Below are 15,776 nucleotides of genomic sequence, written 5' to 3' on the forward strand. Positions count from 1 at the left end.
TAATGAATGATGAGCAGGCTCTTCCTCCTGGATTAGTACCACCCAAAATTATTCTTTTGTTAATATGCCAAAATGTGGGTGAAGTATTTGAACCTCCATGGGAGTTCAATCAGCACAAGGAGTGTTGAAACAGAAAAGGCAAAAGTCTTCACAAAGCCCATGAACAGGAAGAGGAAAGGGTATAGAAAATATGTTATTGGACACACACACACAGAGTGAAACCTATATTATTTCAGTGACGTAGGTTTTTTTGATAAAAATTTATCTAGGTGAAAGGTCTCATCTCAAAGCAAAGTGGCTTTTTGCATAGACCCAGGAGGATATCCTCAAAGTGGTAAGATCTCACATATAGCGATTACGTCTATTCTGGTAACCCAAAGATGCTCAGTCCTGCTCTCTGTCCATGACCAGCTGGTATGACCAGTGGCCATATCACTGACCTCAGCTGCCTCCAAAGCAGGAGCCTACTGAGAGTGGTCTCAGGTCTGCAGGAACACTTGATCTATGCACAGTCATTTAGTTTTCTCAGACTAAAACCATGGCACAGGACATCCAGCAACGTTATGTTATTGGCCGGTACGTGCCACTGCTCGAGAATGTCCCCAGCATGGCTTTGCCAATTAGTCTAGACATAGTTAGTGACTACTCTAGGCATGAGAAAAGCTGCTGCCATATCTTCAGTGCAAGGATGGTCCTGAGCCGTGGCCCTACACATCTGGAGCCACTGTGGAGATGGTGTCTGAGGCCTCATCAGGGAACCTTGGCCAGTTGCGCGCATTGAAATTCTTCCAGCACATCTCACAAGAGCAGCAGTGTTAGCAAAGGTAGAAGAGCAAATTCCAGTTCTTGTAATTACCTTCCTAAATTAATTCCCCTGCAATTTCAATCAGCTGCTCTTGACATTCCCTCCTCAGGGTGTAATCCCTCCTCGTAAACACTCTCGAGCGGTGCATGAAGAGGCATGAGGGGAACAAAGATAAGCAGAGCTGATTCTGCACTGCTGAGAGCCTGGTGGGCAGCTCCCCACCGTGCACGTTGGGGATTTCACTATCAGTCCCTCAACAGCTGTACTCGCTTCTCTTCCATCCCCACTGAAAACAGAAAATTTTAGACGCTCTGTATTTACAGTCAGTGGGGAATGCCCTGTAAAGAGTCATCTCGGTTAGGATTAACATCTCTGTCCTTCACCTGAAGTTAGTTATAACCCAAATCTAATGGCTCCTACAAAGTTCCTAAAATATATCAGAACTAGGACTCAGCTGGATCAGGGCATTTAAATTTTCAGCATTGTTTTAGCTCTACTCTAGTGATGGATGGCACTAGGAACATTGAATTATTTTGTTATACGACCTACACACTTACCATGCCAAAAACATGAAAATCTGAGATAGGAACATAACAAATAAATGCATATCACTGAACTAAATAGATAAACATAGCTCAGCAGTCAGGTTTGAACAAAAAGAATTTAGAAAATATTTGCTATTTTGACATAGGTGTAATGTCTTATAAAGTCTTGGTTCTAGCATTAATTCAGATGACCAGGAGAAACTACATGAAATTAAAAACTGGCTTCAGAGCTATAAATAAAGCCGTAACAAATGGTATTGTATTAACCAGGAAGGGGGGAAGTTGTTATTTAGTAAAACGCTGAATGGATTTTCTTAGTTCTGGTCTTATTAAGTGCTTCTTTAATGATCTATAAAAATAATTAAATTGAATATTAACAAAATTACAAGGTACTAATCTGGAAGGTGATCACAACACCAGTGAGGACAGAAGAAAGTAGATATGAAAAGCATCTGGAATTAGAAAACACCACTGGAGAATCAACATGACAATCATGAACAAATACAGCTTGGCAAAGGAATGTAAAACACATCCATACAACTCTCAGCAACAACTCTGAAAATAGGGAGGACAAGCAAGATGCAAGTACCCATAAAATGAAATAAAGTCAGTAAAGTCAAAGTAAGTAAAAGACAACAGCAAGCCCAAACAGGATTTGGATTCCTCCACTGCCGCTGCCATACAATGGACTTGCAATGCTCCATCACCATGTACCAGCAACCTAGAAAAAGTACAGTAGGAAAGACTTTGGAAAGATTAATGCATGTTGGAGAAGGGAGTGAGATCCATGTCACCTCAAAAAAACTGCTTTTCATATCAGGGTCTAAGCATCTCTCTATACTGAGATTTAGCAGCGTTGGACATATGCAACTGCACTTCAGCATCATTTTTAAAACCCACACAAAGAGGAAAAGGCAGCACCTCTAAGCAGGGTAAGGTGCTAGCTTGGTGATTATAACCAGAGGTGGTTGTTAAGGTATGGCAGAGATGAAGGCCTGTGATGGATCCTGTGGAGAACTGTGATTTAGGAGGACCTCACATGGCCCAAGTAGAGCAGCAAGTTGGTTGTACAGGGGAAGATGATGATGCCTAGTGCTGCTTTCCACCAAATCTCAGTCACACTCTTCTGCTTTGGGTAACCTCGGTGTCACCTTGGATAGGTTCTCCCTGACATCAGTGGGACCTTTCACTTCCTCCAAGTTAAACATGCTCTTAAGAAGTTTGCTCGCTTAAAACTGAGGAAGGCAATTTTCATATTTCCAGCCTGAAAGTTGTCCCAAAGCGCCTGTTTCCAAAGTAGGTTACCATGAACCTAAATATCCCTGGGCATGACCCTCTCTCCACAGGAAATGCTAAATTCCCCAGCTATCATCTGAAGACAGAAGGCAGCATATACTTAATGGCTCTTGTGGACCACATTCCTTGTAAAGCTATTAATATTTAAGTTATCCCATTTAATACAGTATCTGCCAGAAGCAATAGCAGATGCTCCGTGGCTCCATTCCTTCTGTAAAGTTCCACACACAAGAAGGGAACATAGCATTATTAAATACATGGAGAAACATTATTATTTATTTTTACCATGCAAGGCTGATCATGGTAGCATCCAACCACCCAGCTGCCTAGATAAAACAAAGTCACCGATCTATTATGTTTCTAAACAAGATGGTCTTAACACTCACTTGACTGATTTTCTTTGGGAAGCTGCTTAGAGCTGTTAAATCCAAATTACTCAAGTCTAGACCTTGTCTTTGAATATGCATTCCATTACCTGACCTTGCACATGCATCTCAAAGCTGGAAAGGACCTTTTACTGACCAAGAAGTACAGAATTGTGCTTTACGCACATGCACAGGTCTGTACATTGATTAAGCCATGAATAAAGAGGATTTAATCAAATTATGTTTGAAGACATGAAGCCCCAAAGAAGGAACAGAAGGATGCTGAGCGAGTAGCTTTTGGTGTGATGTTATTGCAGCCTTCCAGTACTTAAAGGGGGCCTACAGGAAAGCTGGAGAGGGACTTTTTACAAGGGCGTGTAGTGATAGGGCAAGGGGCAATGGATTTAAACTGAAAGAGGGCAGATTTAGATTAGATATAAGGAAGAAATTTTTCACTCTGAGGGTGGTGAGGCACTGGAACAGGTTTGCCCAGAGAAGTTGTGGATGTCCCATCCCTGGAAGTGTTCAAGGCCAGGTTGGATGAGGCTTTGGGCAACCTGGTGTAGTGGAGGGTTTCCCTGCCCATGGCAGGGGGGTTGGAACTAGATGACCTTTGAGGTCCCTTCCAACCCAAACCATTCTATGATTCTATGTTTGGGAGAGGCAGGCACTGCTGGGGCACCTGCATGTTCACTTACACACGCTCAAGCACACAATGGTATATAACTGACCATATATGTATGTGAGGATTTTTTAATCCAGCTGTTAATACGCATAGTCTTTAGTTACTATATTTTCCATTAGATTTGTTTTGAATGTTTCCACATTATGCACCAAAATGAGCAAAATAAGCATGAAAAGTCTCCTCCTGTTATGTTTTTGAAATGTCTTCCTAATCTCCATCTCACATAAAAACAAGAGTAAAACCCATGTGGCTTCTCCACCAGGCAGCTGACACAGGGGTGCCCAAACCCTGCTGTGCCCCATGAGGATCTGACATTTGCTGCGAGGAGCATGAGAGGCACAAGTAGAGACTGAGATGGCTTTTACGAGCCAAGTGGAACCTCCAACCAGACCTACAGCTGCTGTGCTGGAGATATTTTAATAAGTTTAGTCCTGGGCTTTACCACTGATGGTGCCTCCAGGACTGCCAGGGCACCGCTGAGATGGTGCTACTCTTCACTACCAAGTTTCTCAGAAGAAAAACATGATTTTCTGGCTGCTGGAGGGGCTTTGCTGCACCACCTCTCATCAAAATGATGGTATTTGGGACAGTTCCGTTTTACAGAAATTACACCTGCGCTACAGGCAGCTGTGTGCCTGCAGCTCCCGCGAGCCCATCCAGCAGGCTTGAAGCAGCACCAAAACTCGGCAAGTTAGCAGCGTAGCCATGGCAACGCCGAGCACTCGGGCTGACTGACCGGACCCACGGGTACCGCTCTGGGAGTGGGCCCCACTCTCGGCACCAGTGCCCTAGCAAGGAGATATGAAGCTGTAGGTGAAAAACACACCTCTTTCCACCGAAGGGCCAGGTCTGTAATTTCAGAGGCAGGTCAAGTGCTTAAACAAGTGTTGGGCACCTACAAGCTGCTGAAGAGACTCCAAAGCTATGGTTGGGGGTCACAAGCTGCTCATATTATACACCCTGTGGCTTCCCCAGGCTCTGCTGCCCCTTCTTATTCCCACTAGCCAGCCCCAGCTTTCGGCAGCCGGTGACCGCAGCCTGCGACGCCAGCTGATCCCGGCAGCTGGGATGACACAGACGCATCTCGCTAAACCGCACGCAAACGCAGGGCAGGCTCCACACGCCTCCATGGGGATGCAGTAGCAGAGGTGTGCAGTGAGGTCTCCAATGACTAAGACTTCATTATTTTTTACAAAGTATACTGCAGAATATTTATCCCTGCATTACGATGAATTAGCATAAATAATTAAACCAGAACTCATATTGGCGAACACATAAGCAAAGGGCACTTGCTAATGGACCAGGCTTGCTCTACTGCTCCGGGGACTCACTTAGAGACAACTCCATGCCAAACAGGCCCATGAACGATTCATGCTTATCCTTTTTTTGTACCCCAAGCCTGTTCCCATCTCAGCCCAGATGGTTGACACAGGCTGGTGCATCAGCGCATCTTATAGAGCATCTCCCGAAGGGCAAAGAGGAAAATAATGGAAAGTCCCCAGACCTTCAACCTGTTCCCTGAGTCCCTCAACACTCTTTTCTGCAAACAACCCACCCACAATCAGTCCTGCAAGAGGTGCTCGCCGGTGCTTCCCAGAAACACTGATGATTTGATGGATTGCATGACGCTGCCTCCTCTTTTTATTCCAGGTATTAAGTAGTATCAAAATAAGATTGCATGGCAAATAGAGAAGGGTTTTCAAGTGTTCCCCATGGTTTCCCTCTGTCATCAGCAGGCACGCCATGGTGATCTACACCAGCAGAGTGCAGCCAATATTGCACACTTTCTCCAAAAAGAAAATCTAATCCCAAGTCTTTTCCTAGTCTTATTTTTCCAGGAAAGTAAAGGCTGCTGTTGTCTCAGAGGATGGTATGAAAATAAGTATATCTCCTAGTTACCTCTCCTTCAGCCTCTCTTTTCTTTAAATCAGGCTGAAAATTTTCCACAAATTGCGATCGCAAGCTTGCTTTGTATTTTGTCACCTTTCTGGACTCCGTCCATTATCCACCAAATATTTTGTGCTTACGATTAAAAATAAACTGGATAACCAAAATCTTACTTGTTTCCAATTTTTCACTCGATTAATTTATGCTTCTGTGCATAAATAAAGCATTTGGATGGTTCGCGAAGGCGAACAGGTCTGGAGTCAGCCTCCCTGGCCAAAGTGCACATCTCACAAGGCACAACTGCAGGGATTTCCTGCAATATATCGCGCTGCTCGACACAAGGAAATACAGTACATCACGGGAACAACAGTTATACCTACAGGCAGACTAGCAGAAAAGAGCAGGGATAGATTGTAGCCTTACCTGCAACCCCCAGGAAACATTTCCAAATTAAAACCCTCAAAGCTTAAACCAGTTTTGGTTTTTTTTCACTGAAAATGTTCAGCAAGAGTTTAGCTCTACAGAGCTGAAATTTTTCTTGGGAAAATCAATTTTCTCTTCCAACCATGCCATTAAGATATCGCCATATTGCCAAGAAGTCTGTGAATCCTGGTGTCCTTGCTGAGGGGAACTTTGTGGATGTCAGGTATTTCTCCTGTCTAGCAGAGCTTCCAGAGAATAGATGTTTTCAGATGGTGGAGGAAATGGAGTCAGCTTCTTTAGGACTGATTCACCTTTCTCTTTGCTATAAGGATGGGCTTGGACGAACTCACTTGTACAGAACAAGGAAGGAGGAAGAATCACAAATATCTCATGTTACTTTCTGTAAACCACTGCCAGTGAAAGCTGAGCACTAAAATCGCCATCAGGAATTTCTCCCTTTCTCCCCTGAGTCTTTTTCCCTAGGACTTGATAGGGTCTGATCACATTTATGTATTCTCATCGAATCATTTCAGTAGATCTAATCCCACCTAAACTAAAGTGAGCGTCTACAATAGGGACTGCGTCGAACCTTATTTGTGTGCACTTTATAAGAGTGAGATATACAAAGGATCATGACCCCGTTGCAGCCATATGTACAATTTAACGAGATCCCATCTGTACCACCCTTCTAAAAGTTCTGGCATTCAAAGCTTTTGCAAAGACCTTTGCAAAGTCCCTTCCTGCTCCCACACAACACCCTCAGCATGTCCTGAAAGTTGGCAACCCTCTTCCATCAGCAGCTTCCCACCTCCTAAATCCTGAGATACCAAAGTCCTTTGCATCAGTTCTTCCTTAAACACCCCTGAATGCTTGGATCCGTAAGGAATTCATCACATCCACCCATGCTACAATCTCTTTTGGCCCTCAGCTGTTTATTCTCTCAGTTTTTCTGTATATGAGAACAACCTTTTTACTCTTAATTTGGTGGTATGGTATCTATTGCCAAGTTGCTCAGAAAACCAAGACCAAATGTAACACGTCATTAGGATAAATGGGACTTTTCTTCGAAATTAAAACAGCACATTTGTAGATTTTATGGAAAGGCCGGCAATCTCTCGCCTACCCAAGAGAAAGTGTAAACTGTTCTAGTGTGAAAAGAAGCACTGGGGAACTGCTGGGATGGCACTACACAGTGCCACAGAAGCACCTCCACAATGAGAGAGACTCCTTTTCAGAGGAAGAAGGTTCAAAGACAATTCATTTGAAAGCAAGAACAAGGACTCAGAATACCAACTTGGGTGCTGCTTCCCCACCGCACTGCTCCTGCTCTCAAGCAGGTCATCGTTCTCCAGTCACAGGAACAAGCTCGGAAGCTTGTCAGCAAGATCTCAGCTTGCTCTTCCATCACTTTTGGCAGATTTCTTTTGCAGAGCTTGATCCTACAGTGAGGTAGGAGCCCACAACTTCTAAAGACTTCAGAAGGAGCTAAGACTGAACAGAAACACAGCGTGGCCAACTGCACCCTTGGGACTGCTGAGCCCCCCGGGTGTCCTGGGAAGGGATGGGATGTCTGTGACAGGCTGACAGATCAGGACTTGTGTATTTTACTTCCTTTAAGGATAAAGGACTCCTAAAAGTGTTTTTTCATTAATGTTGAATTTGGCACTGATTGTCTTAACAAGACTGTTAGTGACTTCTGTGAGAGCAGGTCAGACTCACATCTCAGTTTTGCAGGACTAACTGTCACCAAAGAGAAGCTGGCCACATAAAGCATCAGGTCCACTCCTGAGAAGGATCAAACCTTACACACATATTGACATTTTTCCCATTCTACGATCCATATTGCATAAGGATCTTCAAGTTAACCACATATCTAGAGAGCTATCTAAGATGAATGTTGTGAATTGGAAATTCTTATGCCATTGCAAATAAATGGGAATCTCTCAGCTCGCCTGAGCCTCTCTAGACTCATCCACCATCCTTTTGCTTATATCCAGACATGAGCCTGGACATGGATTTGACCCAGCTGCCACAGCTGTCCACAAACAGAGAGATGCCGAGTGCGCCTAATGATCTGGTGTGTGCTAAAGCCTCACTTAAGCGGTGTGTGCAGGCTGACCAAGGCAGGATGAACGGGGTGCCCCTCCATCCAGACAGGGCTCTTCCCAACAAGAAGCAGCTTTATGCAACACTGAGCACGACTGAACAGCAAGCTCCGTACCAAAGAGTCTTTCCAGCATAACACACCCCAAATGCTGTCGCTCCCTGCCTGCTAGCACAAGTTTTCCTATGGCAAAAAGGGATGAAAGAAACTGAAAAAATGTCACAGCATCCAGTGTTCACGTTTTCACGGAAATGAAGCTGGAACAGCAGGAACCTTTGTCCCAAGACGCACTTGAAGAAAACAGTGAAAAGAAGGGAGCAGCAATAAATGAGTGGTACACAGCAGCACTTCAGTAGTGAACACTGCCTTTTACTCCTCGCCCAGGGCTATATCCCTGCAAACATCAAGGAGAAATTTGCCTGAAGGTAAAATCACAGCCCTACACTCAAGGTGTTTATTTGCAAGCCCAAGGACTACACCAACGATCCGGACTTCCCAGGACCCAGCTCCAGGCTCACAGCCCATGCAGCCTAGAGCACTTTTTTTGCAAATAAATCAATTTCAGAAATCACTGCTTAAATCCCCTATTGCATAGAGCTCTGTACACGTTATAGCATTAAAGAAAAACAGTAACGTCACGATCACTGATAATCCTTTGGGTTTTCAAACACATTCACAACACTAAAACCCGCGTTTATTTTAATAGTACTCTGACAACTCCGTTGTATGCTGTAAGCAGATTTTTTTTTTTCTATATTCCTTACGAAAACTTAAGGGATGAGAATTTTTAGGAATGCAAAGCAGTGGCCAGTAGCTTGACTTGTCACCTTGGGGCCACAAAAAACGAGTTTGTTTCGTCTCAGTTCGCTTGTGGCCAGTTTAAGTTTCTGGTTGCCAGTGCTGCAACGCTCGGGTTTCATGCACCGCAGGGTGACGCTCATTGGACTAAAACCCGACGGTTTTCGTTTGACACTTTCAACTATCGAAAGAGTCGGTTCTCTCGCGGTTTGTAACAGCCGGTTTAACCGCACGAAATGTTCTAGCCTGAACCGGAGCCGGCAGCGTCCTCCTTAAGCACTTCGAGCCTTAAAACTGCTCAGAGCTTGGTCTTTCTGGCATCCCTTTGCCAGGGTCTAAGGCACACAGGCTCGGGCATGCCGCTCCACGGCAACGCGGGTGTGCGCACAGGGGCGAGACACAGACTCGAAAGAAGCTGCTCATTTTGGGAAACCCGACGACAGAAAATAAAATACATAAAACCCCTCCACAGCACACCCCATAATAAGACCCTCGCCTTCCCCCCGCCCCCCCCCCCCCCCCCCCCCGAGTGCTGGAGCGAGCCCCCCGGAGCGCCTAACGCCGAGAATGATAAAGCAAAACGGCGGCCCCGGGCGCATCTCCTCCGGGACGCGCCCCCGGGACAGCCCCGCTCCGCGCTCCCGCTCTCCGCTCCGCGCTCCGCGGGGGCAGCGCGCCCGCGTACTCACACGAAGGCGTGATAGAGCAGCGCCCAGCCGCGGGGTCGCTCCAGGGCGTCGTAGATCAAAGTTTGGATGCGGCGGTACTTGGCGTGGTTCCGCTTCACCGGGCGGCTCAGGGGGGTCTTCGCCAGCAGCCCCAGCCCCGGCGGGCTCCGCTTGCCGCCCTCCTCCTTCCCGCCGCCCTCCAGCAGCAGCGTCCCGTCGCGGTCGGCGCCGGTGCCCAGGGCCAGCGAGCCCTGCTCGGGGTCGCCAACGCCGCCCGCCGCCGCTCGCCGCCCCGCTGCCGCCGCCGCCGCCCCGCCGGCCGCGCTACCGCCCGCCGCGCCGCGCCGCGCCTTCAGCCCCATGGTCGCCGCCGGGCCCCGGAGGCGAGCTGCAGATCGGCGGCGGCAGCCCCGGGAGCCCCAAGGCCATGATCCGAGCTCCCCGCCCCTCCCCCAAAAAACGGTTTCTTTATATATTTATATATATACACGTGCGTGTGTGTGTGTATATATATATATATATATATGGAGGGAGGGGGGGGGAAAAAAAAAGGTGGGGTGGGGAGAGGCAGTCACATCCCCGTCAGGTCATCCTTGCCAGCGGGCAGCGGGGAGGCAGGAGCGCGGCGGGCACCTGGGCCGGCGCAAGGGAGGGAAATCATCGCGGAGTTTATTTACCAGCCCGATGCCCGAGCCCCTTCCTCCCCCCCCCCCACCCCCCCGCCTCCTCTTCCTCCTCCTCCCAGCTCCTGCCTCCCCCCAAGCCCTCACGTTAGGGAGTGGCCCATTGTATGCAGCCAGCAAATAGCCGGGCGCCCGCCCCCCGCTCCCCCAGCCCCGGGTGTCTAGTCATCCACGGTGCATGGGGCACCGGCGCCGGCCCTCGGCTACAGGGTTGCCCCCCACCCACTCCCCTCCCGGTTGCCAACCCCCAGGAACTGCCGCTGGGGCCGCCGGCGCCGAGCGAGGAGATCCCGGCAGCCGGCGGAAGGGGAGACCCCGCTCGACACCCGGGGATCCCCCTGCAGCATCACAGCCCCCCTCCCCCGCAGCGGCTGGAGGGGAGGGAGGGGAGGGGGAGGGCATCCCCGGCCCCCGGCGGGGGGTTGCTTTCACCGCCGGAGCAGGAAGGAGCGGAGGATGGGGATGAAGGATGCCGGGAGAGGCGGCGGGTGGGCGGCTGGAGGCGCTGCCTGGCGATGCGGCTCAGTCTGAGCCGAGTCGGAGCCTCCATCCGCGGAGGGGAAAAGGGGGGGGGGGAGAGGGTGTTTGGGGGGTAGCACGCCCCGGCAGCCCCCAGCCCCGCCGAGGAGCCGCGTTTTAGCACGGGGCTCTTGCGGGAGATGCTGCATCTGCCCCAGCCAAACCCCATGTGCAGCCCCGGGAGGGTCTGCCCTGACCCCTCGGAGTTAAGAACTGCCCCCGTTCCACCTGAGTATGTGTACCAGCACCTCGGTCCAGCCTCAGACCTAAATCCTGAAGGAATGCGATTGACAGCACTGTACCGTTTTGCTTTCAGTTTCTTGTCTGCAAGGAAGACGGGAAGAGACAGCTTTTGTGTGCCCTGCACCCTTGGTGCCATGGGATTTCTGCCACAACACACCAGAAACATCCCCTCTCCTCATAGAGCTGCTCTTGAGTGAAAACCTGCCTGCAGGGCTGAGCATTCACGTAGCTACAACTTGGGACGATACAAAGGGTCTAATTGAGCCTTTCTTTCTTGCCGGATAATAATAATAAAATGGGAAGGAAAAAAAAAAAGAGACAAAGCCTTACAGATTGCTGGTTGTTTTCACAAGAGGTCCTCCTCCTCCAGATGGGGGAGTTTTCCTGGTATCTCCTGAAGAGATGCCAAGACACCCAAGAACCCTTCCAGACTCATAAGAGAAGCAGATTTACCACCTACTCTAGCTGCTGCTGCTCCATTCCTCAAGGGATTTATGATCTGAGCAGTCCTTCTCCTGTTTCACACAGCAGGAAGGACAACAGATGGAAAGAGCTCCTGGAGGTGATTTCTGGACCCACCACAGGACTGCAGGGGCCATACTACCTTGGAGCAGACTATAGGCCACTATTGGCGATATTCCAGGTCACTCAATAATGACTGTTTTGTTATTGCATTGCTAGGTAGAAGAACAGCTATTTTCCCTCTCATATTTGGCCCTCTGAGGGTCTAAATTGAGCAGATTCTGTGCCAAAGAAAAAACACCTCTGCCTTCAGCTCTGCAAGCTCCAGCACTGATGTATCTCTCAGTCACTGTCTGATTTTGAACCTTTGTGACTCAGGGGATTTGTCCACAAGCAGATGTGAGCAGGCAGCGTGGTATCTCACCCACATGGCTATCGCCTCAGCAGCCAGTGTCAGGTTAGCTGAGATCTCCATGACACTATCAGCAAGACGTGGCTGGCCCGAGCGCGGCACTGGGAGGGCGCGCGTTCTGCTCCCCGCTCCGCTAACATCTATCAGCATCGTTTGAATGTCATTTATGGCTGTATTCCCAAGGAGGGCTGTGGGAGGCTAGGAAGTTTTGATAACTAGGCCATTTATCTCTCTCCAGCTCCTGTTCTACCTCAGTACAACAGTGATGATACTTCCCAATACCACAGGGGAGCTATAAGCATTAGCGAGGATGTATGGAGCACTGAGAATAGAGCACTTACTTCAGATAACACCCTATGCCTTAACCTTCATCCCAGCATTACATAGGAAGAGGTGGGAGGAGAAGGGGGAAGGAAAAGAAAATTTATAGATAATCAATTCATCACAGTTTTGAACCACAACAGTAAATGTTCAAGCCCAAATGGGGATGGTAAATAATTTTCAACGGGGGAGGGGGGAGCAGCAGTAAATTATTTTCTCTTCCGATGTCAAATAGCAATAGGTGATTGATAGGCAGATACACCAGCTTGTTTGGCTTTTATAGCCTTTACACCAGGGACACAACACTTTTCAATATCAATTACATGCTGGATTTTTTCAGTTGCATCCTCCGAAGGGCAGGTTTTTGGACGTTTTTAAGTCTCAAATCACCCCTGTACAAACCACCTTTTAAGACTCAACAGGAAAGAGTTTTCATCTCCTCTCTAAATTTAAAATCTCATCTCTCAGTGTTGGGAATTCTCCTCCTCCGTACTCCATCTGGGATAACTATTGCGCAGATGTAGCTGTACTGGCTGGGAAGCAGCATAACACAAAGAGAGTTAGATAAAGTCTTCTAAATCAGTGCAAAGACATCCAGCAGTTTTAAGGGGATCTGAATCAGACCTTAGCACTGACCCTACAGTACCTCGTTGCTGGTACCGCTGGTTGGGACTCCAGTCTTATCGCACACCTGCTGGCAAAGCTCCCAGTGACGTCAAAGGGAGTTTGGCCAGATGGAGCACTCCAGGCTGTGATTTGGCTTGATGAGCAATTAAGCTCCATTACTATTATTTATGATGTGTTGCTGGCAGCACCCAACGTGCACAGGTTTGATATCCACCTCCTTGGCTGACACTGGAGATCTCTGTAATCAAAAGTAAGTGCTTCTGCCGAGCTGGATTCTGCAGCCAAGAGGCTGTAACAGACTCTGTTGGGAGTGTGCAGAGGGACCGGTGGTAAGCATCTCCCAGTAGGTTATGCTGGACCTTGTCAAACAGAAAACTGGTTCAGTCAGAGAGGTTATAGTCTAAAATCAGAGGAAAACAGGAAAGGATTATATCTGTTGGTCCAGATAATATGGCTTTATCTTGGCTCATTCATAGACAACTGGATTATTGTGAATGACAAAGCACAGGACTGCTTGGTAAACCACACACAAACATATAGAGTGTGTTTTAGTAGAGCCACAAGCACATTCATCTGGAACATCTGGATCATGTTTACAAGAAGGAAAGCTGCAAGTGGAAAGTCAGTTACTCTGCAAAAGATTTCAGGAGCAAAGTGGGCAAAAAGCTGCTCATGAGCTTCAGTGATAGAGGAACAGAGATTCGGTACTTGAAAAAATGGTTAGGGGGCTATCTAGGAATCGGGAACAGAAGGCAACACTGTCTATGGTGTGAGTGAAGCTGTCATTAAAATGCCATGTCCTATTTTAGTAGGACGTGCTTTGAGAAAGTTGCTGAAGAGCATAACCACAGGGATCATTTCCTGGGATGAAAGATCTGAAGCTTGAGGATCTCTTGACCTAGCAGTCTTCGATCTAACGAGACTCAGGGCATGGAAAGTGAAGCTATATAACCATAGAAGTAAGTGGGATCTCAGTTTCAGCATAAGCGCACAAGTGATGTTGAATTTTGTTACCCTTCTCTTTCTATCCTTCTGCTGGCTCCTCTACCTTATCAAGCAAAATTTTTGCAATGCTTCAAGGCTTCCCATTTCTCATTTAGAAAGATCTAATTCCATTTTTAGCTGGTCTCTAACACCAACCTCCACTCAACCTTTGGTAGAAGCTCCATCAAGCACCCTCACGCTCTCTCCTCCAAAGCTCCAAAGGCTTTGAGGAGGACTTATCCATACACAAACCTACCTCATGATCTTCTTCAACCGTTTTGTTAAAACTCACCACTGGGATGCTTACAAAATCTGCCAACATGGCTGCACACAGTGTGGAAGCACCTACCGATGAATACCAAATGAGACAGTGTGAGTACAGAGTGCGGCACTGATAGCCCAGCTAGTCCAGGCAGTAGGAGAGAGGTCTCTAAAGAGACCTGGAGACCCATGAGGGCTGATTTAGGGGAGTGCTATCGCAGACACAGCACTGTGCTGCTGCAACGACGTTGTTCAAACCCCCAGCCTAGCTTGTGTACTGTGACTTCAGTGTTCAGCAGCATAGATATGCTCAAGCATTTCCTCTCTCCTCTTGGTGCATTCATGTCCTCCTTCCTTATATTTACATGTCAAGCTCTTTTTTTTAGGGTTTGTTTCTCAGGGCTTAGCGTTGAGGGAATCTAAGCTGTGGCTAACACAAAACGAAGCCCAACAGTCAATCAGTGGAACAGCCTAGTCAAGCACGAAACGCTCTCAGACTTGGTCTTTAGTCAGGTTGCAGGTTTGATCTTTATTTTTAAAAGCTATGGCCTAGTTCAACTTGAAGTTCTGTCTGTGATCTGCAGATGGTCAAAGTGGTCAAAATAACACCTTCTGGCTTCCAGATATTTGCATGAATTCCATGAAACCAGGCCAGGCAGAAAAGAACTTAAAAGTCTTATTGGGCAGACTGAAACCAGTCTCTGCTCCTTGAATTTGCTGATGGAAGAGGAGTGGAAACGTCCATGAAATCTCAAAGCTGTGCAGAAAAATAAAAGATAGTAATGACAGCCAACTCTTCCTTCCCTAGACTGCAGATGAGCCTGATGAAAAGTAGCTGCTGCTTCCAGCTGTTTTCCTTTTCTCTGCCACAACAAGGTGCAGCTGGAAACCTATATTAAATCCTGTTCAGGGTTGGAATAACAGTGGGGCTGGCACTGCTAGTACTAAACTTGGCAAAACTCATTAAAAAGAAAGAAAAACAAATCAAACCCAAATCACCAATTATAAAATACCTTCATAGAAACAGTGCTCACTTGAAAGATAGACTTACCAGGGCAGGTCCCCTGGTCTGAGATACGGAAGGTCAAATGTTCCCTGAATTGCTACTGCAGCAGCTTCCACCTAGCAGACAATGTCACTGCCTGCCAGCGATGGAAATGAGTCCACAGAAATCACCAGTGCCAACTCTGCTTTCCCTAAGCTAGTTCCCTGGCACACAATGATCCTCTGATTACAAGAGGTGGTCGCATGTGCCATCCATAGAAATGGGAGACCAACTGCCAGCTGCCATTGGCCTCGCTGCCTATCATGGAAAACATAAAGAGTAAAATAAATCTCCACCACTACAAATTACTGGATGGACAAAAGAAAATCAATACACTGTAATTTCACACCATCTCGATGCTATTAGAAGATCGTTGCAAACCAATCAAAAGAGCATCCATAATTCACTCCTGCTCACCTTACTGAATCCATGGCACAGTTCAGAAGGCATGTGTGCATCCATAATCTTGTCCCATCATTTTGCACAGTCCTTGTCTTTGAGACAGGAGGAGGGATTTCAGCCAGCGAGGTTCATGCATTGTATGGACCTTGTCCAGCAGCAGCTCCAAACCTTGGACTCCTGGGTCCTTTCTCCCTCTGCCAAGCTCTTACCATCCTAATTCTTGACTTTCTCCAAAAACACA

General features: G+C 47.6%; 1 protein-coding gene across 2 annotated transcripts in view; it reads right to left on the bottom strand.

The window, feature by feature from the left end:
• KCNQ3 (potassium voltage-gated channel subfamily Q member 3) overlaps window positions 1–9,938 on the bottom strand; it is a 211,447-nt gene extending 201,509 nt beyond the window's left edge. For both annotated transcript variants that reach the window (XM_086609566.1, XM_086609565.1), the window contains exon 1: window positions 9,598–9,938. In XM_086609566.1, the coding sequence (XP_086465692.1) occupies window positions 9,598–9,938 (341 nt within the window). The remainder of the gene's footprint in view (window positions 1–9,597) is intronic.
• Between the last annotated feature and the right edge of the window lie 5,838 nt (window positions 9,939–15,776).

The sequence above is a fragment of the Tauraco erythrolophus genome, chromosome 3 (genome assembly GCF_009769465.1).
Source record: "Tauraco erythrolophus isolate bTauEry1 chromosome 3, bTauEry1.pri, whole genome shotgun sequence".
Taxonomy (NCBI): Eukaryota; Metazoa; Chordata; class Aves; order Musophagiformes; family Musophagidae; genus Tauraco; species Tauraco erythrolophus.